Source organism: Embiotoca jacksoni, unplaced genomic scaffold (genome assembly GCF_022577435.1).
Source record: "Embiotoca jacksoni isolate LCO1_2020_lvr unplaced genomic scaffold, fEmbJac1.0.p SCAF_6, whole genome shotgun sequence".
Classification (NCBI taxonomy): domain Eukaryota; kingdom Metazoa; phylum Chordata; class Actinopteri; family Embiotocidae; genus Embiotoca; species Embiotoca jacksoni.
In genome coordinates this window covers 18385291-18411885 of record NW_027185414.1, presented here as the reverse complement: position 1 = coordinate 18411885, position 26595 = coordinate 18385291, and the positions used below count along the sequence as shown (strand labels likewise).

The 26595-nt window shown below is 39.5% G+C and overlaps 1 protein-coding gene across 1 annotated transcript; it reads left to right on the top strand.

Moving 5' to 3' along the window:
• Positions 1-26506, top strand: cdh16 (cadherin 16, KSP-cadherin). The gene is made up of 17 exons (XM_069174115.1): positions 1-64; positions 185-283; positions 2819-2953; positions 3262-3391; positions 4092-4250; positions 5364-5560; positions 10946-11071; positions 12390-12540; positions 13465-13677; positions 14346-14422; positions 16525-16716; positions 20983-21224; positions 21310-21440; positions 21608-21847; positions 24310-24426; positions 25085-25201; positions 25894-26506. The coding sequence occupies exons 1-17, from the start codon at positions 20-22 to the stop codon at positions 25992-25994; spliced, it is 2472 nt and encodes an 823-aa protein (XP_069030216.1). The 5' UTR covers positions 1-19; the 3' UTR covers positions 25995-26506.
• Positions 26507-26595: the final 89 nt, after the last annotated feature.

The window sequence follows — 26595 nt, the reverse complement described above, 5'->3', positions numbered from 1 at the left end:
ACCACATTTACAGGGACACATGGCTGACAGAGGAGCTGCACCAATGCTCATTACAGCTCTCATAGTAAGTTCTTGTTTTTGTATTACTCTTAACTGTCATACTTAGTTCATTTACAGGTGCAAATTAATGCATGAACAATAACACTCAATGCTTCTATAACACACTTAATACCTTGTTTCACAGCTGCTGATACTTTGCACGTTTGCACCATGCTCCGGGGCAAATGTTAAAATTGGTGTGCCCGAAAACTACGATGGTATTTTCCCATGGTATCTAGCCAAGGTAAGCCATGAATGTTCATCTTGTGCTCATAGCATTCTTGTAAGATATTAGCTGTGTTATTCTCCATTCTTTACCCTTTTTTTTTTTTTTTTTAACAAATAAAACCACAGAGGTTAGACCATGCAGGTCGCCATTGCAAATAAGAATTAGTTCTGGATGTCTTGTCTGGTAAAATAAAGGTAAAATAAATCAAATAGATATCTGTGGAAAATCTACAAAACTGTACATTATTAAACAGGACATTTTTATTCTTAAATGTCCAAAATGTTTCCTATAAGAGCGAAGTCCACTTAATAGTCCTCAGAAATCACTACATTTCTTGTACATTTCCAAGATTGAACCATTACTGTTGTAATAGTAACGTTTTACTCATGAATGAATAAAGTGAAAAGACTAGCGTCGCTCTTTTGGCAGAAAATGAAGATAGATAGTAAACCAAAATTACATCTGTCTCTTTTTTTCTTTCCCTTTCTTGCTTCATTCAAGGTTGAGGATGTATGAGCATGCTGCCGTCATCACTACACTATAATTGGCATGTTCACAATGCTTTTCAGGCGTCACACCCAGCTTTTGCATTCAGGCCAGCTGAGTGGCAGGCGGGGTGTTTTGTTCATACCTGTCACTCAGACATCCTCTGGATTGTCCAACAGCATGAATATATGGCGCTTTAATTGGCCGTATTGTGATTTCATCACATCTTGTATGAAACACTCATATTTTCAGTCTTCCGTGTCGCCCTGCATCTCATTAAAACTCACTCAGAAATAGCATGTTAATGGCCAAAGTGGAGGATAATAACCCCGCTTTGTGATATAAAATGGACATACTAATTGCTTCAGATTTGTTCAAGGTAAAACCACTTCATGAGGCTCAAAGAGGGCTACACTTGTCAGAGCTCCCATTTTAATTCCTTGAATGACTAATTTTGCAAACCTTACAAAGTACACTGCAGATGCATTTTAAATCTCTTTGCAGGCTACCGTGAATAAATAGCCCCAACATACAACTGCCTCTAAATTTAAAAGGACCTTCATTCAGGAAATCCAAAACATCTAAACCCTGAGTCTGCTTATCCAGGCTGAACCTTCCTGTTAAGTGTTACAGAGTTGAACGATTTTCGTAACAATAATTTGGTCATCAGACAAGTTGAATGGCGATTGCTGGAAAAAATCAAATAAAAAAAAATAAAGTGGGAATTATTTTAAATTTTATATTATTCTCAACAAAATCTCTTAAAAAGACTAAATCCAACCAATAGAAAATGTTATTCAAACAGTTGTAAATAGCACATTTCCTGGGGACACTTTCTAGCAGAGGATTAATACACATTTCGGTTAAGGGTAAATGAAAAACACAGTGCAGGAAAATAGGCAGAAATTCAGGAACTGGTGGAAGTCATACAGTTAGTCTTAAAAAAAAAAACAATAGAGTGGCAGAATGAAGACATGACAATATGACAAATGAAAATGGGTAGAAGCAGAACTATAGTGTGAACTGGAGGGAAAAAAAAAAACACAAATGCAGGAAGTAAATTAAAATTGATGCGAGAGGCAAATAATTTCAAAATAAAAGAAGAACCCCAACAAACTAAACGCAAGAGCCATAGGCAGGTGCATAGGGCTCAAAAATGTATAAAACGATATTGAGCTTTTAATTTGAAACGCATACAGGAAGTCACGGCGTTCAGGGACCAGTAGGGATTGCAGCCTTTATGTACACAGTTCATGAGAACCTGCAGGTTGAACCGTCTGATTTAACAGTCTGTGGCAGCAAACATTTAGGAAACACTGGTGATTTTTGAGAGGATAAACAACACCGATATTCATAATGAGTAAGATATTCACACGTTGACAGATATATCACCAAACTGTTGTGGAATTATTCTTAATTGTAGCCGCAGGTGGATTTTCCTTTTTTATGATGCTAACGTCTCATCAATGGCTGTCCGCTTCTAACAGTGGTAGTTTGCTGCTTCAGGCCTGCATTCATTCTGGTTTGTGTTCATTATTGTATCCTTCTGGCTCCAGGCCGACATTATTGTCAGGTTAATGTAACGTTATTTAGGGTAGTCGATCGTCGACAGCGATGATGTCAGCAGGTAAGCAGCACGCAGTGCCCCCTGGGTAATGCAGTTTAATTTAAAAACCAGCGTGAATCGGCCAGATAACCAAACATGGAGAAGACAGAAGAGATGTTGTAATTGATAATGATAATTGGTAATGTAAGAATTGTAATGATTTGGTATAGTAGTCAGCCTACTGTTTAAAAGTGATGTAATCTTATTTGTCAGATTAATCAATGACATCCAAATGATCTGAAGTCTATAGCATTTTAATTCTGGTTTATGTGCAGTAATTAACTGTCGGAAGTGTTTCTCATGTGAAGTCTCTGTTGGACTTCAATCAAATCACTAATGGTTGTGGCAACGGCCCTCCTACTACCATGTCTGTCTTTATTGCTTGTTTATAAATGGCTTACTTTTAAAGATGAACACCAACTATTGTTTCATGACTCTTGCTGTTCCCTTCTGTACAGCTTACCAGCCTGCCAGGTAACTATAGCGACCTGGTGGTAACGGGAGACGATGAGGGGATATTTGGAGTTGATGCAAAGTTTCTCTATGCTCTAAAACCACTGGACCGAGAGAAACAGCCGTCTTACTCGCTGCAGGTAGGAAATCCTATTATGTCACATTTTATTATCATATCATATTGCATATTGTGATATGAATTGTCCACACGTCTTAGCCAATGAATAATTGTCAGAAATACATTCATTCAAGATGCATCAAATTCACATTGTAAATTAAAGTACTTTTTTTTTTTAATATACGTATAAAAATGAAATACGTTCATTCCCAAGGAAAGACTGAAGCCTGATTCCAGTATGTGTTATTAAAAGATACTTACAGGATGTGTGTGTGTGTGTGTGTGTGTGTGTGCGTGTGTGTGTGTGCGTGTGTGTGCACGCTGCTGCAGCTGTCCTTCAGAACATCAGTGCATCGTCAAAGCTTCACTGTTGAAGTGTTTGTCATCGACAAGAACGACAATGTGCCCGTTTTCATCGAGGAGAGCATGAGAGGCAGCGTGCAGCTCGGGCTTCTTAAAGGTGCGACAACCTTGAGCGCCGACGTCATCGTATTACTCAACCTAATTCAGTCTGTCCTAATTCACATTGCCGGTCGTGATGTATGGAAAACAAGACATTTTGCCCAAACACACCTAATGTGTGCCTGGAAGCTGCAATTCACATCAATATTAATTGAATCAATGATGTAGCAGTCATACTGGATCAGTTTAATTTTAATTACACTAAAAATGACTTTTCTGTAAACTCTCAACGTTTCTGATACATCTAGTGCAAATATATTTGATTTAAAGTCCTTTAAATTCACTTTGTGTGTGGTTTAGTTTTGTCAAGCAAAATATCTGCTGGCTCAAACAGTGCATAATAGTAAACTACTGTACCACTAGCAAATTCATTATGTTTTTTTATAATGTTTTTATGTGTTTTTTATTTAGGAAAATTAAAATTGGACCTACACCTACATGCATCACTCTTGACAAGCATCTCATCTCATTTTCATTTTATTCTAAATGGTCCACAAGGGTCATTTAACTGAAACTAGATTTTATGTTTTTAAGCTGTATCATCTTTTCACTTTCTAAACTTGCCTCCTAAGTGGCACATCCATCGTCTCTCCTTAACCGTATATATTCAGAGGTTACTATGTTTTGCTGAAGAGATAAGGGTGGGGGAAGACAGAGACTTCTGTGATACCTTTTCTTCCATTGCTTGTATCTCTCAGGGATCCCATTCATGCAAGTGGAAGCGCGAGATCGTGATGACCGCAACACTGTCCATGCTGAGCTGCGCTTCAGCCTGATGGAGCAGACACCCAGGATTCCCTCCAGCCAAATGTTTTTCATCGACTCCATCACTGGAGAGGTTTCCCTCACTGAAGAAGGTCAGTCCCAGTCCATGACTGAAGGGAAGGAGAGAGTCAAGATCACGAGCTGTTTTGACATGTTTTTTTTTAACAGAGGTCAGAAGACAGGGTCAGCTAGAGGGCAGCACTTTTGACACAAGAACACATAACATGCTCCAATTTCAGGCCGAACTCCCTGCAACTCCAGAGGCCTATTTGGTTCATATAATCAAGAATGCTTTCTCATTTCTTGGTTGCATTTTATGAAAATACAGTACACTCACATACAGTACACTCACATACAGTACACACACATACAGTACACATACAGTACACACACATGCAGGACACACACATATAGTACACTCACATACAGTACACTCACATACAGTACACATACAGTACACTCACATACAGTACACACACATACAGTACACTCACATACAGTACACATACAGTACACTCACATACAGTACACACATACAGTACACTCACATACAGTACACACACATACAGTAAATTCCTGCGTGCTGATGCTATTTCCGTAGCATCGGTATCGCCCTTTGTTACGGTTATACAGGAGCTGGATGACTTTCACACTTGCCGGTCCCTTCCGGCCCACACTGCTGCTGATTTCCACACGAGTAGGAGCAGTGAAGATTGCATCCTTTTTCTACCTTATCTTCAGGCTAGCTGTAACTGATGGTTATGATTACTGCTTTGGAGGGCTGTTTATGTCAATTCTCTTCCATTTAAGCAAAAGATTATTGCAAATGAAGTGATGAAAACAGCACTCAGATGGCTTCCAACAGTATGGACATGTTGGATTAAGGATGTGATGTGTGTAATTTCTCATTTATCCCTGAGGAAATATAGTCAGCCACATGTATTCTGGGTTTCCATAAGCCTTCATATAATTATGTTGTGTTTGTATGTATTATTTCGTGTTTTTGTGTTTCTCTAAAGCTGTTATTTTCCTTTCCAGTACTTGTTTCTTTCTTAGACGTTGCACATATACAGCATCATAACATCAAACATGGCACAATATCCTGTTTATTATAGATGTCTTTGTAAGAGGGTAATTATGAAATGAAATTGAAAAATATGACTAAAATAAAGTATTCTTGTTTTGTTTCCCACCGTGACCGCCAGGCGCCTCGACTCTGGACCCAGAGATGTGCGGCCGTTACAAGCTCTCGGTGATGGTGAAGGACATGGCTGGGAAGGCGAACGCTTTCTTCACCACTGGGATTGTTACTGTTGAGGTGACAGGAAACACCTGGGCGTCACCCGACCCCGTACGACTTCAGGAGAATCTCCCAGGCCCGTACCCCATACCCATCTCACAGGTTAGGCAGCAACACCCTGTGATCACTCTTAAACACAAATCCACCACTGGAGCTCATAAATTGTTTTTATCCGTCGGCAATTCAAACACTCTTGAATATTTGATTTTGAACATAAATCGTGTAAACAGTTTGGTGTAAGTGCAGACATAATTCTTAATGCAGTTACAGCTATGATATCATATTACAATAAAACAAACACTGACAATAGTCTGGACTGAGTAAAGCGATATCACATTACAAGTTGCTGTTTGTAGGCCTCTCGGGACCTCCTAAGTGACCAGATACTAAATTATTGATGCTGCCCAAATGTCATGGTTCCTTTCAGGCTACCTCCTGACTGAGTCACTTTAACTCTGATAACCATTCACTCACTGCCTCTCACACCCACCAACCACCGCTCTGAGGGGTATTAAACAAATATTACAGTTTACAGCAAAATCCACACTAAAGTACATCTAATATATGGAGTGTTATTTCAGCATGTTGTAGACCTCAGTGTAAATATTTTGATATTTCATATAATCTAGAGAAAACATCCTGGTCTAACTCAATAGACAGTCATTAGTATTTTTTCTGAATTCATTTATGGCACAATTGTACTTAATATCTCATCTGTTAATCCTTAAAGTCTTCTGTAGCGATTTCATTAGTTAATCCATCAGAAAAAAAATACTATGCAAATCTATTTATAAAAAGTAATTTAAACCAGTTCTCTTATTCTCTCTTTTATATCTTTATATTCTGAATATCTTTGAGTTTTGAACTGTTAACTGTGCAAAGAATGAAATATGAAGACATCATCTTGAACTGTGAGCAACTATGATGAGTATGGAAAATAAGTGGCAGAATAATGGATAGTGAAAAATAATTGTTAGCTGCAGCCGTACATGTGAATAATGCTTGTTATGGTAAAAAAAAAAAAAAGATATTGGATCACTTAAAATGGTTGAAGAAGTCAATCACAGAAAATATTTGACTCAATGTATGTACTGCTGCCAGTTTATATTGTATGAAAATAAAAAACAGGTTCAGCCATACAGATAGATTATAAAGTTTTATTTAAGTCAACAAATGAATATATTTCAGCTATTGGAGCGAGAATAAAACTACATTGAACAAACAACCGAATTGTTGTACTTGTTTCAGTGGAACTTCAACAGTAGTCATTATGATTTTATGATGATATGACCACCTTTTCAAACCTAAAACTGCAAATCCTGTGCTTTAATACAATTTGGCATAATGTCTCTCCCTTAAAAAAGCCTAGAAGTCTATAGAGTCAGTCCCATTAGTAGTTCATTGTGTCAGCTGATGATATCTGATCATAAGTTGTAGTTAAAAGAAACCTTTTTCTTCTGTCTGTCTGCCAATAATACAGCACCGTCATGTAAATTCGGTGTCAAGGTTTCAGGTTCTCGTAATATTTCGCTGTGTTCGTGTCTGTCTTTGGTCTTGTCTAACCATTTGGTTGTTATAATTTTAGCCATATCAGCCACATGTCTATAAATACCTCAAAAGCCCTCTGAGGTGTCCTTAACACAGAAAAAAAGAGCAAGCAGTGGCTGTTATCTTTTGTGAGGAAATGTTTCAAATGTAACCCCGTATGGTAAAAAAATTATCTTTTTCTCTCACCTCTGCGAACTGTGGAAACAAAGAGGACTGTAGAGCTGATGCTGAATTAAATGTGTTGTGCCGATTCTGAGAGTTGCTGTGAACACTAGGTACATCACAATACCTCCCCCTCCTCATGTCTTCTCCCACCTCCCCCACACTCGCCCTCAGCCGCTCATCTCCTGTTCTAACATCCCCCTCCACCCACAGAAAATGTGTGGATTCACAAGTGTAGGCACATTTGATTTTTTTTTTGGTTTTTCATATTTTCAAAGGCCAGCCTCTTTGTCTTGCAGGTTTTATACCCAATAAGAAATGCTGTAATATACATCTTGGTGACTTTTAAAGGAAAATTCAAATAGCATCTGTATGTGTATATGTGCGTGTGCGTGTGCGTGTGCGAGTGAGAGAGAGTGAGAGTGAGAGTGAGGCTGCCTGGAAATATTTCAATGAATAGATTCCCCCTGTGTATATGTTTTACTTCTTAATGGAACATGTGTAAAGACAGTGAGAGATGATCCTCTGTTGTTCTATTACTGAACCATCTATTAAAAATCATTTAGTTACAGTGTCCCATTTGTCCTTGTTCCAAATTGAACACACAAACTGGATTAGGCTAACACGGTGTTTACTTGGGGGGAAGCCTCATTTCGCCCACGCTGTGTGATTGTACTGCTCTGCTCAGTGGGTGGTGGGACTAACCGCTGGTATGACACATGCAGAGATAGTCGTGTTCAAGAACCCACTCTATGGATCTCACCTCCCCTACTGGCTCAGATACATGGAGCCGTCATGTCCACATCCACTCAACAACCGTGACAAATGTTGTCTTTTACACGCTGAGCTTGTCCGTTTAGTGGCGGATGCTGAATTGCTGATGTGCATTTCTGCTACCATCCCTCTCTGTGTATATAGAGTATATAGTATAGAGTATAGAGTTCAGATTATATCGTATAAAGTTCATATTATATTGTATAGAGTTCATATTATATCGTATAGAGTTCAGATTATATTGTATAGAGTTCAGATTATATAGTATAGAGTTCAGATTATATCGGATTGAATTCAGATTATATCGTATAGAGTATATAGTATATTGTATAGAGTATAGAGTATATAGTATATTGTATAGAGTATATTGTATAGAGTATATAGTATATTCTATATTGTATAGAGTATAGATTATAGAGTATATAGTATAGAGTTCAGATTATAGAGTATAGAGTATATAGTATAGATTATAGAGTATAGAGTATATAGTATAGAGTTCAGATTATAGAGTTCAGATTATAGAGTATAGAGTATATCGTATACAGTATAGGCAGGGCAATGCGGCTAAGTTTGATGTTTCAGCGTGATACAGGAAGTTGATGTTTAAGGTCAAACGATGCTCCAAACATCATGAAACTTGCGTCAGGCACCAACTTTCATGAGTTTTTGAAGCTGTTAAAGCCGCCAAAAAAAGGCCTTTTTTTTCTTTAAGAAGAATAAGGAACGAGATCGAGAAAAAACAATTATAACTGCAAGCTGTAATATGCGGACCGTCGCTTGCTGCACGTCGGGGAGCCGGCGGCCCCGACCCGCTGGATCCCCGACGTGCAGCGTACGAGGGCCCGCATATCACTGCTTGCAGTTTTAGTTTCAGTCTGTTATCTATTGTATGTTTCTGATTGCCTGAACTTTGATTATATAATGCAACTAGTAAAACTACTTGAACTCGGTAATGCAATCTATTGAAACTTTGGAGAGGGAGAGAGGCCCCGGTGCCCGCGAATGAACGAGTCAAAGCTCTTAACAACATTCGAATTGTCAGTTTCATGGTCAGATGAAAGCTGATTATTTGTTGTGGAATGAGTTTGAGTCCCAGTAAGCCTTCGTCACAGCCTCATGATCCGTTTTCAATATTACAGAGGATACTTTTATCAACGCGGTGCTTCAGCTAATCAGAGAGTATCTCATGTTGTGCATAGCAGAAACATTACATCTACTGTAATCAATATTTTTATATGAACAGTTCACCAAGTGACCATGTTATATGAGAGGAGTCGCTTGTGGTGACAAATCTACAGCTCTCTGTTTTATGGTCAGCAACTACTTTGGTTCACGCTCTCCTTTCTCATCAGTGTCTTCAGCAAAAAACACAAATAGGACACCTTCTGTTCCCCGTTCAGCACCAATGGGTCAAGGTTATCAAGTAGTCGGTGAGAAAACTAAAGCGTTCTCCCTCAGGTCTTGGTGGAGACAAAACATTACAAGGTCACCCGGGTGCCATCTCAACTTCATAAGGTGATAGTGTGAGTGCTGCGTGTACAACACAAACCCCTCACAAAACAACCCAGGAGTTATTGAGGGTTTAATGTTTTTAACCCCAAATGAGATGACTCTCCCCTCGTTTCTGTGACTCTAATACCTGCTTTCCATCCAAAACACACACTGTGATTGCATTTGTTATCTCCTGCGTCAACATGAGCTTTCGTTTCAGGGCTTGTTTACAGATGTTCTGACAAGCAATAAAAAGGCCTCTACTTCCACCAAGATGTCCAATATTTACCATGTCAATATCTGTATCATTTCATATTTACTGTATATTTTAAATGGCCGCAGTAATGATTATTACTAGTCATTACTAGTCACTGTTCAATATTTAATTATATTATTTTATTGATTAATCTGCAGATTGTTTTCTGAATGTATTAACTGTTAGTTTTAGTACATTGTCCATTATATCTCCGAGTCCAAAGCAGGATATTTAAATTCTTTGTTTTGTCCATTTAACACTTCAAAATCAAAATAAATTTAGATTATTACTATTAACAACAAAGAAAGTAGATTCAATTCTCACCATTTTTTTGGATTGAAAATTCACTAAAAGGTTAATTGAATATCAACATAGTTGCAGATTGATTTTCTGTCATCCAACAACTTGATTAATTGACAAACTGTCTCAACTCTGATATTTTTTTTTGTTTTTTTGCCTGACTTTGTGCTTTATGCAGGACATTGTACAACTTTGTGTGATTCAGCAACTGCATTATAGGGAAGTTCATATGCAGCCACAAGCCACTCCTCTTGACGCAGCTCAAACACAAGCTATGAGGGGAGACGGAGCTCTTCAAACTCGAGCACTGACGAAGGCAAAACAGATGATGTCATAGATGTTTTGTGTGTAACTTTGTATAGACCAGTCAGTGATCATTATTCATATTCCCTTAAAGCTCCGAGGTCTAGAAACACTGAGAGGCAGCCGGCTGTGTGAAGTGCCTTTGTGTATACACTAAAGCATTGGGTTCGGGCAGTTATATTCAAAACAAGCGCGGAGTGTGTGACAGCGAGTTGAAGATATACACATGCCCTGGGTGTGCCTCAGCTGTGCAATGACTGGGCTCCTGTCCTTGTGTGGTGCTGTTTGATGGCCCTCTGCACAGCCCTCTGCCAGGGGTTGTAAAGCTGAGTGGAAAATCCCCTTCAGCCTGCATAGTTAGTTTTGGCTGTGCTCCCTGTTCCCCATCGTTGTCGGTGCATTTGGTTGGCTCCCTATCATGTAAACAAATGGTAGCTTAGCTCTTGCTAATTTTTTTGAAAATCTTTTCAAGTTTCTCGAACACTGCATAATAATGTTCTTGCTGCAGCCAGATGAAACCACTTTGCAGTAGTTTTTATTGATGCTTAATAAACTTAGATATTTAGTGTTTATAAAAATGTGGTTGTGTGTGTGTGTGTGTGTGTGTGTGTGTGTGTGTGTGTGTGTGTGTGTGTGTGTGTGTGTTAATATAGGTCAAATGGAGTGGAAGTCAGGCCGAGTACAGTCTGGAGGGAGAGTTTCCAGAGATGCTCTTCACCATCAGCAGGGAAGGAGTCATTTATCTCAACGCACCTCTGGACCGAGAGACACAAGACCAGGTCTGTACTGGAGCTGCAAGCTCAACATCTCCTGCACCTGAAAGTAAATGGCAGTTAATGAGCACTGATGTTGGCGCTGCATTCTTCCTTTTTTTCTTATAGTTCCTTATAGTTTGTGTCACATGTGACAATAAGTGATAAAGTACAGTTTACATATTGTGCCCTAATTTGAAAGCTCATAAATTAGTGGTTGTGACAACATGCTCTGTTTTTAAACCAAGAGTCACATGTGATTCAGTGGATTTCATTCACAAGTATTTTCATATATAGTATATTCATTCGTTATTGCAACAAAGCTGAGCACAGTTTATTTTTAAACCAAATAGAGGCAATTAGTAAAAAAAAACCTGAAAGCTCTGTTCCTTGACCATATCCTTTTTGTAGTTAAGGATGATCACCATATTATGGCAAGAATTGTAAAGCTAAAAGCCTCATTTCAAAATGTGCTCATTTTAGGCCAAAGGAAGAATCATTATTGGTGGCAGTATTACAAATGAAAGTCCACTGGTTTACATTTTACTTTTGAGTTTTGTGCACATCTTAAGCTCCTGAGAGCTTTGAATGGCTCAGTGAACAGTACATTCTGGCACAAATGCTCAAGTGGCCAACGAACAACACAGATAGGCGGAGCGACATCCGTTAAAACACACGCTTGTAGCACACTGCACTTTCTGTCTTCTGCAGTGACCATTTAATGGTAGATTGAAAATGCTTTATTAGCCCTATGCCTCACGAGTTTAGTTTAGTCTGCAGTCGACAGGAGAACAGATGAAATGACTTTAGTTGCATATTTGTGTTTCAAACTTTTCAAGACATTGTGATGTATTAGCAGATTTTGAAAGGTAAACTGACAGGAGGACATTCAGAAGACAAAGAGGGGAAGGTGTACCAAACTTAAGCTTTTTGGTATTTTACTAATACTTGTGATTGAAAGGTTGTAGATGCATACTGTACTTAGCATCACTCCAAAAATGAGTAATAGTCTGTGAAAGTGCTTTTGTCTAAATACAGTTCCATCAATTAGTCTGTGATGGTGCTGATGGAGCGTGTCGTATAACTTCATGTCCCAATGTGCTGCAGCTGCAGAACGATGAATGCAGAGATGCCATTCCTTCCTTCCTTCCTTCCTTCTTTCCTTCCTTCTTTCCTTCCTTCCTTAATATAATATGAATCGAAAGTAAGTGGCATAAATGTGATGCTCCACCTGATCTGAGGTCACAATGTGAAGGTACCACACCTCCAGTTAACCAGATATTTTACACTCTGTTTTTTTAATCATCTAAATGTGAATATTGTGCTTCTGTTTTTGCTTTGTCAGTTCCAAATCAGCATCGTGGTTGAGCGTCCAGATGGCAGAGAGATTGCCAAGCCTGTGGAGCTGAGGGTGATGGTGGGCGACGCCAATGATAACAGGCCCACCTTTCCACAGGCACAGTACCATACTGTGGTCAAGGAACTTTCTGCTCGAGGTAACTGACAGATTTTATGTATTTTTATTCTCAAAGAATTATTATGAAATGTTTTTGAAGTATGTAGATGTGAGTCTTACGTTGTCTACTCCAACATGTGTTAGAAAAAGCCATCTAAAGCTGCCATGACTAAACAGTTTTTATGAAGATACTGTATTTATTGCAGTACACAAGTAATATTTCAAATTAAAATCCAAAGCAGAACAAACATTTTATGGTGTCAATAGTGGTGTTAATATTTTCATGCAACAATACCTTTTCTTTTTAAAATGTAAATTACTGATGGAGTTATGGATTATTGTAAAACAACACAATGAATCTGAATAATCCTTTGTCAAAGTCACTATAATAGGAATATTATAATAACTAACACTAAAAGTGATAAAAGGATTGCGAGTGCCAGCCTACCTTTTGTGAAAGCAGTTGGGATTTCTGCCAGGACGCAGGGAGAGCTCCCTCACTCCTCGCTGTGCTCATAAAAAGCACATGGTGTGCTGTGACATATCAGGTCCCAACATAAAAGCTTTTTTGTTGATGCTTTAGAACGTTTTGATTCTGTGAAATGAATTAGACAGGGCAATCTGTTAATCTAAATGAATTCACTGCTTGAGGATTAAATGAGAAACCTATTGTTATATCCTTCCTCCCCCCCATTCTCATTCAGTACACTATGTGACTAACTTAGACTGTAACTTGGAAACTCTTTTTTTTAGCTGGCTGTGTTACAGAAACTAGGAAAACTTGCCACAAGTGTTGAAAATTAGTTCGAGATTCAGATTTAAACATTAAAAAAAAAAAAAAAAAAAAAAAAATTGAAATTCAGCATTAAGAAAACAAATTCCAAGAAAAGGTCTGTGGAAGGTCTTTTAACATGACATCAGAGAGCCTTCTTTTACTGTTTTATATTGGTGTATTCTTCCCCAGGGACAGATATCCTGACAGTGCAGGCAGCCGATAATGACGATCCCAAGACGGACAATGTGCGGATCTTCTACCGTTTAATCGGACAAATCCCAGAGAGTCCTCGTGCCCTCTTCAGAGTAGACCGTGACTCAGGAGTCATCTCCGTCCAGGCAGACAGTATGGAGGGCACAGCACCACAGTACACACTAACCATCACCGCTGAGGATGCCAAAGGTGACTAAGTATTAATGTAAAATACAGAGTTCGGTTGTGATTGTCATGAAAAGGAAACTGCTGTTTAACTTGCTTTCTTTATGTATAGAACTTTATTCAGGGAAGCATCGAATATTAGAGATAAAGCATACAGTTTTCCTATGTGTGTGTTTCTAATATTAATAAACATTTAAAAATAGGTCTACAGATCATAAATAGATGAAGTTGCATATTACTGTATATCTGTACTTTATATCCTTTAAGATTAGCAAGTTCTTTCGTAATAAAGACATCGTTGTTAGTTCAGCTACAACTTGTTCTAAGGATTATGTTGAAGGTTGCACATTAAGGAAGGAGAGATGGAGAGAAGTAGTGATATAAACATTATAAAGCAGTTAGTGTGCCAAAGTAACACAGCGTAAACATTTGTAAAACACTGAAGCTTCAGCAATGGAGGTCACAAACAAAAGTTCATTAGCTTTGTGAGCTAATGCGTCAGTATTGTCGTCGATGCATTTGCGTCCAGGGGATGTATATATGCTAGCCTGTGGGGTGACAGATGATGTGGTCTGCATGACTCACGTGTGATGAAGGCAAGACGAGGTACTCACTGTTCCTCCAGCATACTTTATTTGTGTGAAGGGCTGACCCTGAGTCACTGACAGAAGCTGTGATGATGTCCCTGGCAGGTCTAAACAGTTCCTGCACTGTGGTTGTGACGGTGCAGGATGAGAACAACAACCCACCGGTCTTCTCCCAACATGAGGTATGAGAACACATGTTCAAACGGACACACACGCACAGACATTAAGACACACCTCTGATGCATCGATCTGCTCAGGGCATGACAAACAGTACCTTTGGACAAAAGGCAGGCCAAACATCACAGCCTATAATAAGTGGCTGTTGGTTTGCGAATGCACTCTGCAGGTCACTGATCTAATTTTCCTGACGAGGAACTAGATAGGCCCTCTAAGCTCAGGCTTATAGTGATGGCACCATGTTATTGGAGGAGTTTTTCAGGTCTTTGTACTCTAAGTGGGCTGTGTTTTTAGAGTTTAATCTGATAAAGCTTTCTTTGGAAACGAGTTTCCACTCATTTATTTATAGCCAAATCTACATCATGACTGCAGAATGCTATCCAGTACCATTAATGTGTTAGAAGTTATATAAGAATTAGTCTCGTGTTAGCCATTACAATCTCACAAAAAAAATTGTCGGCTCAATCTTTATTTCAGCATCTTACAAAGGTAAAACTCCTTATTTCCTGAAATCTCTGTACTTTCATCTCTCTTGTGGAGGTATTGCACTCTTTACTTTTCATTTGCTATAATACAAGCATTTTCGGGAGTTACCTCCATTATCTGTCTTTATTTTGTAGTGATCCAGATGAACAGAGTTTCATTAATGCTCCAATCACAGGCCCAGCATGAAGCTGGGCTGTAGTTTCCCACATATTGGTGTAGCCGCGGGGGTGACAGAGAAATCGACTAAAGATAGGCAGAAACAGAAAATCCCCTCACTTCCACCCACATGTGCTGCATAATAGAAAGGAGAAAAGAAAAGTCAATGAGGGTTGGGAGTTATGTGGGAGAGCCATCATGCTGTGATAATAGGGAACCAGTCTTTTGCTTTTCTCTCTGCTCAGCCATGGTGACAGTTAAAGACCGCATAGACATGAGCTGTGAGAGAACGTTTTATTTTGAGCAGCGAGAGAAGGCTCTGCTTCGTTGGAAATTAGCTGTAGAGCTCAGGCGTGAATATCCAGACCAATTAAAGGAGAAGGAATAGCTGAATAGACAATTAATAGAACATTAAACAGTATATATTTTTTTATAAAACATCTGCCATCACATTTTCTACGTCCTTGCCCCATCTAATGGACACTTATGGGCTGCAACCATGTGTCTTTCAAACACTGCTGAATGCTCATTTTTGAGCTGTTAAAAACAAATGTACACACTAGCATAGACACACACACACACACACACACACACACACACACACACACACACACACAGAGGTGGAAAATGCTCTTCAGCTGGACACGCCTGAGCAGTGCAGCTTTTTCCATGGCAATGTGAGGGCAGCGCAATAGGGGGTGAGCTGGGAGGCGAGTGGTGACAGGACTGGGTTCAGCAGCCCTGTGGATGGGGCAGCCAGATCACAGGCATGGCTGCTTCACTGGAGGACTTCTGTGAGTGGCAGATTAAATGACTGTCTAAACACACACAGGTTTGTGAATAAAGGTCAGTTAACACCAGGAGGGCAAGAGGTGGCAAACGTACACTCACATGCAGTCACATATCGTCTCCGCAGAAAACTGGACAGTCAGTAATCCTTGACTTTATTGACGACCACAAAATTACAACATCAGCAGGTCTCTGGCAAAACTTACAGTGGCCTCTACTTATTCAATATTTAATGCCACCGTTATGTCAGTTGATAATATCAAGATTACTGTAACTAATTACCCTGCCTCCAGTCTGTCTGAAGTCTCTGGCTAGATGATGTCTGCTATAATTTGTTGTAGATAAGAAAATTATATTATCAGGCACAAAATTTCAAAACATCAGTATCAATTTGTCGCTATGATATAGAAAAGTGGTTTTCTAAAATAAATTTACTGCCTGACAATGAAATGCTCCATTTTTCTCTCATTATATTGCCCCGTTACAAAGGTTTTCCCCTGAAGGTAGTCCATTCAGTGGGGCTTGATCTGAGCTTTCTGTTTGTAGAGCACTTTGTAAAATATTTTAAAAGATGCAAATTGCTTCTACACATTTGCCCACTTTTAAATAAGAGTCTTTTCAATAAATACGTGCTCTCTGCCCAGTGATCATACATTTTGTGTTTCCTCCTCATCAGTACGGACCCTTTCACATCCCAGAGGACGCTCCAGTGGGCACCACAGTAACAGCTGTGCTGGCAGGGGATGCAGATGTTCGAGGCGGAGACAGCTGGCAGGTGGACTACCGTTTAGAATCTGGAAACGAGGAGGAGGTCTTTATACTAGTGACAGACAAGCAGACCAATGAGGTCTCTCTTGTGCTTTCAAAGGTGAACAACACACACATTTCACCACCTTTTTGATTACCTAAAACACATACCAAGATCAGATGAAAAAAGGATTGAGATTACATTATGCCAATCAGGATCAAAATATGCTGATATTGTTTTCTTTATCTTGTTTTTGGTATGAAAAAGTACAAACAAATGTTTCCTCTTAGGGGCAGAAATATAAATGTTAATATTGAAGGACAATTTTTGGCATGATGGCTTATTTCTGTCCTTGGAGTGTGCGCCGTCCTAAGAGATCATTCAGTTGCTGACAGTGCCAAAGTAGCAGTCACATAAAACTAAAGTCATTTTATTAGGGCATGATTTTAATATCACAGTGTGAACATGTTGGGCACCAAAAGAAAGGTTGAAAAAAGAATATTCAATACGTCAGGACCTCAGTCCTGCGTGCCTCAAATAAAAACAGAGTCCTAATGACAATGGAATGTTTCAGCCCAATAATCTCCCCTGTCCCCAGGGCGCATCACCCTTCACCTTCCTCCTATAATCCCGCAGAGCGTTTAAGGGATGCATGCGGGAATGAGTGTGTGTCTGTGTGTGTGTGTGTGTGTGTGTGTGTGTGTGTGTGTGTGTCTGTGTGTGTGTGTGTGTGTGTGTGTGTGTGTGTGTGTGTGTGTCTGTGTGTCTGTGTGTGTGTGTGTGTGTGTGTCTTTGTGACTGTGTGTATGCTCTAATGGTCTGGTTTTTGTAAGTGGGCCAGGCAGTAGACAGTCTATTATTTTCAACCTCTCTGGGGTAGTTGATGAATGTGATTTACGTGAGTTGCATATGCTCCTCTGAGATAAAGCAGATGTCCAAACCCTATAAATGGATCTTGATGTATTATTTCAGATCAACACACAGGACTTCTGTTTTTTAGGGGTGATGTCATGCAGATTAAATTCTTTTGTGTTTAAGTAGCTGTGTATCAAGCTCATGTACTGTAGTGACCTTGTGAGATACAGCTGTAGCTAACTTTGTATCAGCAGACGGGATGCTGTTGTTTATTTAGCTTACTTTAGTAAAAATAAAAGCTTAAATTCTTCACAAGGAAAGCTCCAGTGGATTAAAATGCACTTGAGCAAATCCTTTAATTCAGCGAGTTACAGTGTGAGGTCAGGACCGGAGGGCAGACACATTTCATTATTAGAAATTACACATTGCTCACAGCCCAAGTGAATAATTAGATTGTGTGAGCAGACACTAATGGCTGTTTACCACCCAGACTAAAAGCTGCAGATTGATGTAAATGTATCATGAACAAGGGGATGTGAGGGGAATCTCATCAGAGTGGAGGAAACTTCTTTTGAAGCTAATGTGAAACTGGGCTTTTAACACTTAAATTAGTGTCTTGAGTTTGTTAATTTAACTAGAGATACTTTAACCTCTACCTGCTCTAAATATAGATCTATCTGGAAATATGGATAATTTAACATCAGGAGACCAAAATCATTTTCATGGTGTTCAGATGAAAAGTATACAGTATTATGTTTCTCATGTAATTCAGTTATTTAAGTTGCAATTATCAATATTTTAAATATATTACCACATGTTTAAAAAGGGGCGGTGCAGTGGTTAGCATTGTCGCCTCACAGCGAAAAGGTTCTGGGTTCAAATCCCGGTCGGGGTCTTTCTGTGTGGAGTTTGCATGTTCTCCCTGTGCCTGCGTGGGTTCTCTCCGGGTACTCCGGCTTCCTCCCACCATCCAAAAACATGCACCTCAGGTTAATTGGTGGTTCTACAAATGTCCCTTAGGTGTGAATGCTCTTTGTTTCCGTCTGTCTCTATGTGTTGGCCCTGTGATGGACTGGCGACCTGTCCAGGGTGTTTACTCTGCCTTTGCCCAAAGTGAGCTGGGATAGCCTCCCGTGACCCTGTTCAGGATAAAGTGGGTATAGATGATGGATGGATGTTTAAAAAGGCTACATATATTTGAAAGGTGTTACTGGTAGTGTCAAACCCACAGAAATGTAACACCCATTTCTGCAGCTCCCCTCAGCTCTTGCAAGCTCTGTAGAGTCTTTCAGCCCATTGTTTTGGATTTTTGGCCCACAGCATGGCTGTTTTGGCTCACGCTCTGATTTAGTCCTCTTTCAGCAAGAGGTGTCAAAAAGCCACTGTTCACTACCTGCTCAGCACCAAATGAATATAGGTAGAGAAGCGCAGAAAAATCTCAGATATCGGTATCAGCGTATGTGTTAAAAAAAATGGAGCAGAAAAAGATGTTTAATAGTTATCTATCATTATCAAATTCCCAGTGAAGATCACTGTTTTAATGAGATAAGATATTTCTTCTTTATTCTTACTTCTGACAATAAAGTTTATCTATAAACTGTAAACTATCTCGCCTCCACTGTGTTTAATAATCACATTTCAATCGATGTATCAACACTATAATATTTTTATTTTCTAATATCGGTATCACCCAATAATCCACTACTGGTTGGGCTCTGATAGTTAGCAACTATCTGGTAAACACAGTGGAGAAATTATCAGCTAAAGACAGAAGGAGCAAACAAACACGACTCCAGAAGAATGCTACAGTAGTGTTGCTCTTCGCCTTATGGATGTGTAAATAAGCACTTGTACACTAACCAATGTGCAATGTCAACTGAAAGGGTGATAACATGGCTGTGTTTATTTAAGTTTTAAATAAAATACTGAGTGTGAGGTCATTGAATTGTGAGCAGTACAAATAGAAGAAATACGATTAGTTGCTAACGTGTTGGAGGTGTCTAAATATTGTGTATTGTTGTTCCAGGGAAGCTGATTCACTGCTACATAATTCCCACTCTAAGGGAAAAGAAACAGAAGTAATATCGTCATGTGAGGTCAGAGTGGTTCAAATGAGGGACTCCAGCCTCCTGACAGTCCATGCACATGTTCTGATGCACTGATACACACTGAGTAGTTTGATGCGTCACTTCCAATCCGCAGCAGTACTCATCTCTCCTCCAAGGTTTGCGTTTCTTCTCCTTGGCAACAGACACACTGAGCCTGAAACGCATGAATGTCAGGCAATGACGGTTTAATAATGGTTTTCTTTTATCGGAAGAAAGAAAACATTTAAGGGTAAAGCCTGACAGAAAATACAAGCTTCAGAGCAGGAATCAGAAGATTACATTAAAATAATCCAATTTATTTGATTATTCATTCCTTTTCCTTTACCTGGACACTTTTATCTCTTTTAAAATCTTTAAACGTGTGACAAACATCCCAATCACCGACTTTCCATACCCCCACTGTGAAACTAAGTTTTTCATCCTTCAAACAAAGTCAGCAGGTCACTGTTATTATTTTTTGTGTCCAGATTATGGTAATCCTATCACTTGAAATCTGCTACTCCCAATTTTGCCTCAAAAATTTTGATCCAAATATAGTACATACTACACTCTTTTTCCAGAGGGGAAGAATTTAAAGCTTTTTGATCGATTTTGTTGCTTATATATTTTTTATGCTCTTTTTCAATCAAAATTGATCTATTTAATACAATGCAATTTCAACATTATTTGGGTGAGTATTTATTGCATTATCACATTGCAGTTGCACACATACAGCATCATGTAAAGTGTTTCATTCTTGACACAGCCAATCAATTGGTTCGTTTCCTTGTAACTACAGGGTCTAGTTCATATTAGAAATAAAGCTATTCTCAGCCAATGAATCCAGACAAGAGGACTGGTCATGTTAGACTGTACTGTCCCTCTCCTGCTGACAACGGTGGCATGCTATGTTTTTACTCTGTTGGTGTGCTTATAATTGCATCCACAGAAATTGAACGACATTTCATACATTTATTTCAACTGCCGTATTTCTTACATAATGATTTCTCTGAACATTGGGTAGATTAGTTATCTATTTAAGAACCAATTTACCTAAATCCAAAAAGCATAATTTCTCTGCCAACCTTACTGGTATCTCAGTCGCTTCTAGCTGACTTGGATTTATACATTCAGTGCCTTAAAAACCGCTTTAAGAAAGCCATGTTTCATAAACACTGTCCTTGCTACAGTGGCCATAACAGTTCTTTACACTGTTGTAAACAGCAGGTGAATGTTATAAATATTATTTTAACATCCATTGCATTGGTGTCTTAAAATGTCTGCAAGCTTATCTTGGGGTCATGGACTTTTCTGTAGTTGTGGTGTAATGACCCATTAATTTCTCTATATTGCAAAAATGTATAACTCATCAGTTACTGATTCATCAAAACTGTGTGTGATTGAATGTGTGTGTTTTTTTTTGTTTTTTTTAATGTTTTCACAGGTGTTGGACTTTGAGCGTGAGAGTGAGTACATCCTGGTGCTCAGTGCCCAGAATCCAGTGGCTCTGGTCCGAGGCCGATACGGACCTGCGTCCACAGCAACAGTCTCAATTTATGTTGACGATGTGAACGAGGGTCCGATCCTTTCTCAAAGCCATTACGAGGTGACCGTCAGAGAGGGGGAGGAACCAGGACGGGTTATCGCCACCATCCGGGGTTACGACCCGGATTCTCATCCAATAAGGTAACCAGTTCAGCCAGACAGAGGCATGAAGAAGCACATTTTACATTTTACAGAGTTACATATCTGTGTCTTTATTTGTGTACAGATATTCTCTTCAAGGGGACACCAAGAAATACTTTTCAATAGGGAAGTATTCTGGTGAACTAAAGACTGTGCAGGCCTTGGATAGAGAGGAGAACAGCACGTACACCATGGAGGTCATTGCAGTGGATGGACGTAAGATACTTTCTTATTCATTCTTATTTCATTATTAATACCACACAACTATTTAATTAAAGGTCGGCCTTTGTCATTCTTAATATAGAATATAGCAGTTATGAAATTTGAGTATCTTGCAGTTATGAGGAGGCACATCTATTTCACATCTCTTGTTTTCATCTTAGGAAACTCTTCCTTGTCTGCGTCAACCCTGGTGACTGTCCAGATCCTTGATGTGAACGACAACAGTCCAGTGCTGGTTGGAGACTATTCCTGGAAGTACCTGTGTACGCCTCGCTGGGAGGAACAGGCTCTGGTGCTGGCTTCACGGGACAGCGATGGACCACAGCACGGAGGGCGACTCAATTTCTCTCTCCGCAGTGACGCCACAGTTCGACGAAACTGGAAGCTAACACCTATCAATGGTGAGGTGAACACAGACTCTGAACCCAGTCAACCCACAGCATACATTATTAGCCTTGTGATTCATGGTGAAAAGAGAGGAGAGGCAAATAATGTAACACTGTTAAGAAAAGCTGTGGAAAGCTACTGTGCTATATTGAGTTGGTAGGTTTAACCAGCTGAAATTAAATGTTGCCAAATCAAAAATTAATCTGGATTATCAAAGTGGATTATGCTAAATATCTTTCTGTTATCACTTTTGGTTCTCAATCAGGTGAAGCAGCAATTATAACCAAAACTGGGATCCGATTGTGGTCTAACATGGTCTCAAAGGCAGCCAGAGTGCTGCTAAACGGATATAATTGTCACCTTAAAACAGCCCAAAAAACCATGCTATGTCTTCTTGGATGGTCCAAGTATGTTGCTGTGATTAATATAGAGAGTAAGGAAGTTAATTTATTGGAGAAGACAGGTTGTTGCTATCCAGCCACAAGACTGTGCAAAGTGACATTACTGAGAAATGGATTTTTGGAGTTTGTGGACATCTAGTTTGCCACAGTGTGCTAAATGTTTTGAGTTTCACTGATTTGTATGACTTAAAATAAATAAATTGCTAATCATGAATACAGATAGTCAAAGAAACAGAACGATCTGGCATTGAAAATGTTTAAATTGCCGTGTTCTGCTTTCTTCCTGCATAATTTCTGCAGTCCTATCTTGGATGGGAGGCATAATGTAATTATCCTTTTTTTTTTGCACTTGCAAACTGACAGCGTTGGGTTCCTTTAATGCCAAGTATTTACTGCTATGACGTCTGTCTGTCATTAGGTGATTCAAACAGCTCAACCACTTCCCTCTCAGTTTTTTTTTATCATCCTCTTTCACTCCCGTGTTCCTGTTGGTATTGATTGAGCCCCGCTGTAATTATATCTTCTGTGTAATTTCTTTGGCGTCACCACTGGTTTCCTGCCAGCTAATGGAGGCTAAAAGAGGAATCTCCCAGAATGCTTCGCACCTGGTCACAGGCAGTAATGGTTGTACCAATAAATGTGTACTTGTACTCATATAATTTTGCTGTAGAGTTGCATGACACACATAACACAACCACAGTCTCTGATGAAAAGAGAAACGTGTGTGTGTGTGTGTGCATGCGTGTGTGTGTGTGTGTGTGTGTGTGTGTGTGTGTGTGTGTGTGTGTGTGTGTGTGTGTGTGTGTGTGTGTGTGTGCGTGTTGGTGCGTGCATGCATGCGTGCGTGCGTGAGTGCGTGCGTGCGTGTGCGTGCATGTGTGTGTGTTACCTCTTCGGGACCTTTTGGAGTTTAAATATCGACCCTCTCGGCACCAGTAGTCCTCACGGGAACCAAAGCTCGGCTCTAATAAGGAAAAACGTTCTTTCTGAAGACTTGTATAAAGGTTATGTGTAAGATGTGAATTGAAGTTAGGTTAAGGGTAGCATTGGGGTTGCGGTTCAGCTGTCCACAATGAATAGGAGTCAATACAATGTCCTAACAAGGATAGCTGTGTGTGAGTATGTGAGCGAGAGTGTGATCGAATGTGCTTCAGCACCATTCAGTGGAAGTCTTTCCCAGATTTGACTGACGTTTCTTTTCAATGCATACATTCAGTTATTGAGGCAGCATGCTCTTTTTCCTCTCTTCATGACTGTTCAGAGCAGTAACGAAAGAAATGAAACACATCCAGCCTGCCTGCAACACATTTAATGGCATTGTAATGTAAAGATCTCGTGTATTATAGTCATTTAAATAGTACTGGGTGGTAGGTTAATGGTCACACATCCAGCCTGCGAAATGTCACGTCAGAGGTGAAGCAGTGCAGGCAGAGGATTCAAAACGTGAACAGCATGTAGAGACGGGCTGCACAGCTCGTGTATCCTTGAGCGACAGATTGAACATGAAGGGGGGATGATGGTTAAGTGCAAGCGTAGAGTTTAAGACCCTCAGATAATGGTTCAAACAGCTTGATAAAAAAAAACGTCTCTTTACAGGACAGGGTTTTTACGTCATGCAGCCAGGCCTGTTTTTAAGACTGATTCACAGAGATAAGATAAAGAGTCCGAGGCTCCAGACCACTCCACACACACATCCATCAGTCTCGCTCATTCTGTGGGTTGTTATGTGTTGGTTTTGCTTGACTTTTGTTTTGTTGTAAGATGTTTTAAAGCTGTGTGTGTGATGGCTTTTTTATTGTACAATTGTATTTTCTGTTGCTGCTGACTGCTGTCAGATATAACAAAGTATTTAGCGTAATTTAACATCTTTTTACAGCTGACTTTTTGATCTGAAATAAAGTGAATGGAAATGATCCACTAAATACACTAGACAGCACACATTTAAGGTAATGAGGGATCACACAGGTTAAGTAAATGTAAACAATCAAACCAAGGCAATGTAAACCTTTACCTCATCATTCAGGCTAATTCTGTAACGACAGTATTTTTTGTGTGTCATATGTTTTGTCCTTTAGATACTCACACCAACCTGTCGTTAAACATCCCGTACCTGGCCCCTGAGGTCTACACTGTGCCCTTCACCATCTCGGACAGCAGCTCTCCTCCCAGGAGCACCTTTATAAACTTGCCAGGTAATGCTGACGCTTCTGCTGATGAGCTAAAGTGAGCACGGGGACGAGGGCGTCGGAACAATCGATAGAGATCAACCCCAGTGTGCCAGCTTGTCCTACCTCTGTCCTTGTGTATTAATGATGCAGTGGGGCTTTACAAATGATTTGTCCAGGCTTGTGATTACACTGCCCTCCTAAGATTGTGTTCTGCCCAATACAATCATGCTGACACCTTATACACAAAACACAAAACAACACATGCCTTCTTGTGCACAGGTTAAGATAAAATATATGGCTTAGGAAATGAGTGTGGGTATACAGTGTTGTCCCTTTGTTTCCCCACTTGTTGCCTACCTTTCTGTGTCTGCAGTCAAATCAATTTGAACTAATGAGGTATGTCTTAAAAAAAAAGAAAAAAAAAAAAAGAAATTTCACATGAAGCAGCATATGATATTTTACAAATCTTTTCATATGAATTAGGATGGGTATTTCAAGCAAAACTACTTTTCGAAATTCGCTCTGAACTATACAATATTTCTTCGAATATTTTCAAAAACCTTGGTTGTCTAAAGAATCAAAAACCAAACATCAATCCTAAACGCAACACAAATGAGCTGTATTTCCTATTCAGTGAGAAGTGTTAAAAATCCCAGATCTGTGACTTACCTTCTCTTTTTAGTGACGGTGTGTCCTTGCAACGTCAGAGGGAACTGCAAAATGGCAGTCAAGCAGTTGCAGGGCATGCCAACTATTCAGTCAGCGGTGGGCATTCTGCTTGGCACGTTTGCAGTCATAGGTAAGCTGAGAGGCTGACAAAAACAGTGTGAATTCCATTAAGAAGTCTTGCAAGCACCTGTTTGAGAATGCATTACAAAAGTGCGTTCATGAGCAACTGGGACGTGGGAAAGTTCCACCTCCGAGCGGGATAATACACCTGTTGAACTAAGAATTTCCCATCAGGAAAGTGGGAGGTTTTCGACAGCTCAGAGAAGTAGGGCTTACGTCACTGGACGTCGCAGCACTGGTGTGCAGCTTGGTTAGCCTTAACTAGGCTGTGTCACGCGTTAAAAATTATATTACATCAAAAACTTCTAGAAATGCAATGTACAAAAACTGTTGACCTCCTGATCACCGTTTGGGCCCTGTTTTGATTGATATGGATGATGACCAGGTTATTCGTTACTTCCCTGTATTCTGACAGCAGAAATAGAGCAGATCTCTCAGGGGTGGGCATGTTGACTGTTTGTAAATGCTCTCAACTCGGAAGAGGGGCGTTCCCAAATGGAAATGCTCACCATTCCCTGCTGCCTGAGCATACAACTAGCTCCGTTATAAAGTTTCCAAAAGGCCTGTTTGATCATCTTAGTTGCGGGACCACTAGGATTGCATCAGCATTTTCAAAGCTTTGTGATATTGTCAGTATAATTTTCAGACAAATCAGTAATAATATAGCATTATTGTTGTTTATATATATTTTTTTCATTCTAGGAACCATCCTCATTGTTGTGTTTGTGAGACTGTCCTACCAGAACCCCAAACGACCGAGTAAAACTAACCAGGAGAGAGTTCCCCTGAAGACTTCAATCTAATTAGGACGCAACTGTATTGACCTGCTTACTGGACCAAGGTAACAATGTCGCTTTACGGGCACTGAATTCATGATGTGACCATGAAGGTCTAAAAATTAATGTATATTTCAATTATTGGAAGTTTAGATGTACACAAGATATATTTTAGTTTAGATATCTAATGTATATTGAGTGCTTAGGCCTGTGCCTGGGTCATAATGTTGGCTTATGTTTTAAATTTGTACTTGTTATCGCTGTAGACCTGTTATTTGTTTCACAATGGTTCCTCTTTATTACAACAGAGTCAGGAACACGTCAGGAAAAAAAACTGACACGTTAAGTCACAATTTTACAAGAAAAAGTCATATTTGTTTTTACCAAAAAATAAGAAGTCACACACATTTGTTCCTTTAATTTTTTTTTTACATTTACATTGACCCTGCTCTGTTGTAATTTACACCACATGTACCTGCTTCTCATTTGTTAAACACTGAACTATGATGCTGTTTCCTTGTGTCTAAATTATGACAAATCTTTACAAAACATAAATCAGAAGAAAAATGCGTGTAAATGTTCAGATGTGATTTTGTGTAATTTATCACATCAATAGAATTAAAACATG

Excerpts from the sequence above, each read along its gene's own strand:
- cdh16 (XM_069174115.1), top strand. The coding sequence starts at position 20 with ATGGCTGACAGAGGAGCTGCACCAATGCTCATTACAGCTCTCATA. Across the intron at positions 3,392-4,091 it reads GCAGCTCGGGCTTCTTAAAG|GGATCCCATTCATGCAAGTG; the intron begins GTGCGACAACCT and ends TGTATCTCTCAG. Across the intron at positions 11,072-12,389 it reads ACCGAGAGACACAAGACCAG|TTCCAAATCAGCATCGTGGT; the intron begins GTCTGTACTGGA and ends TTGCTTTGTCAG.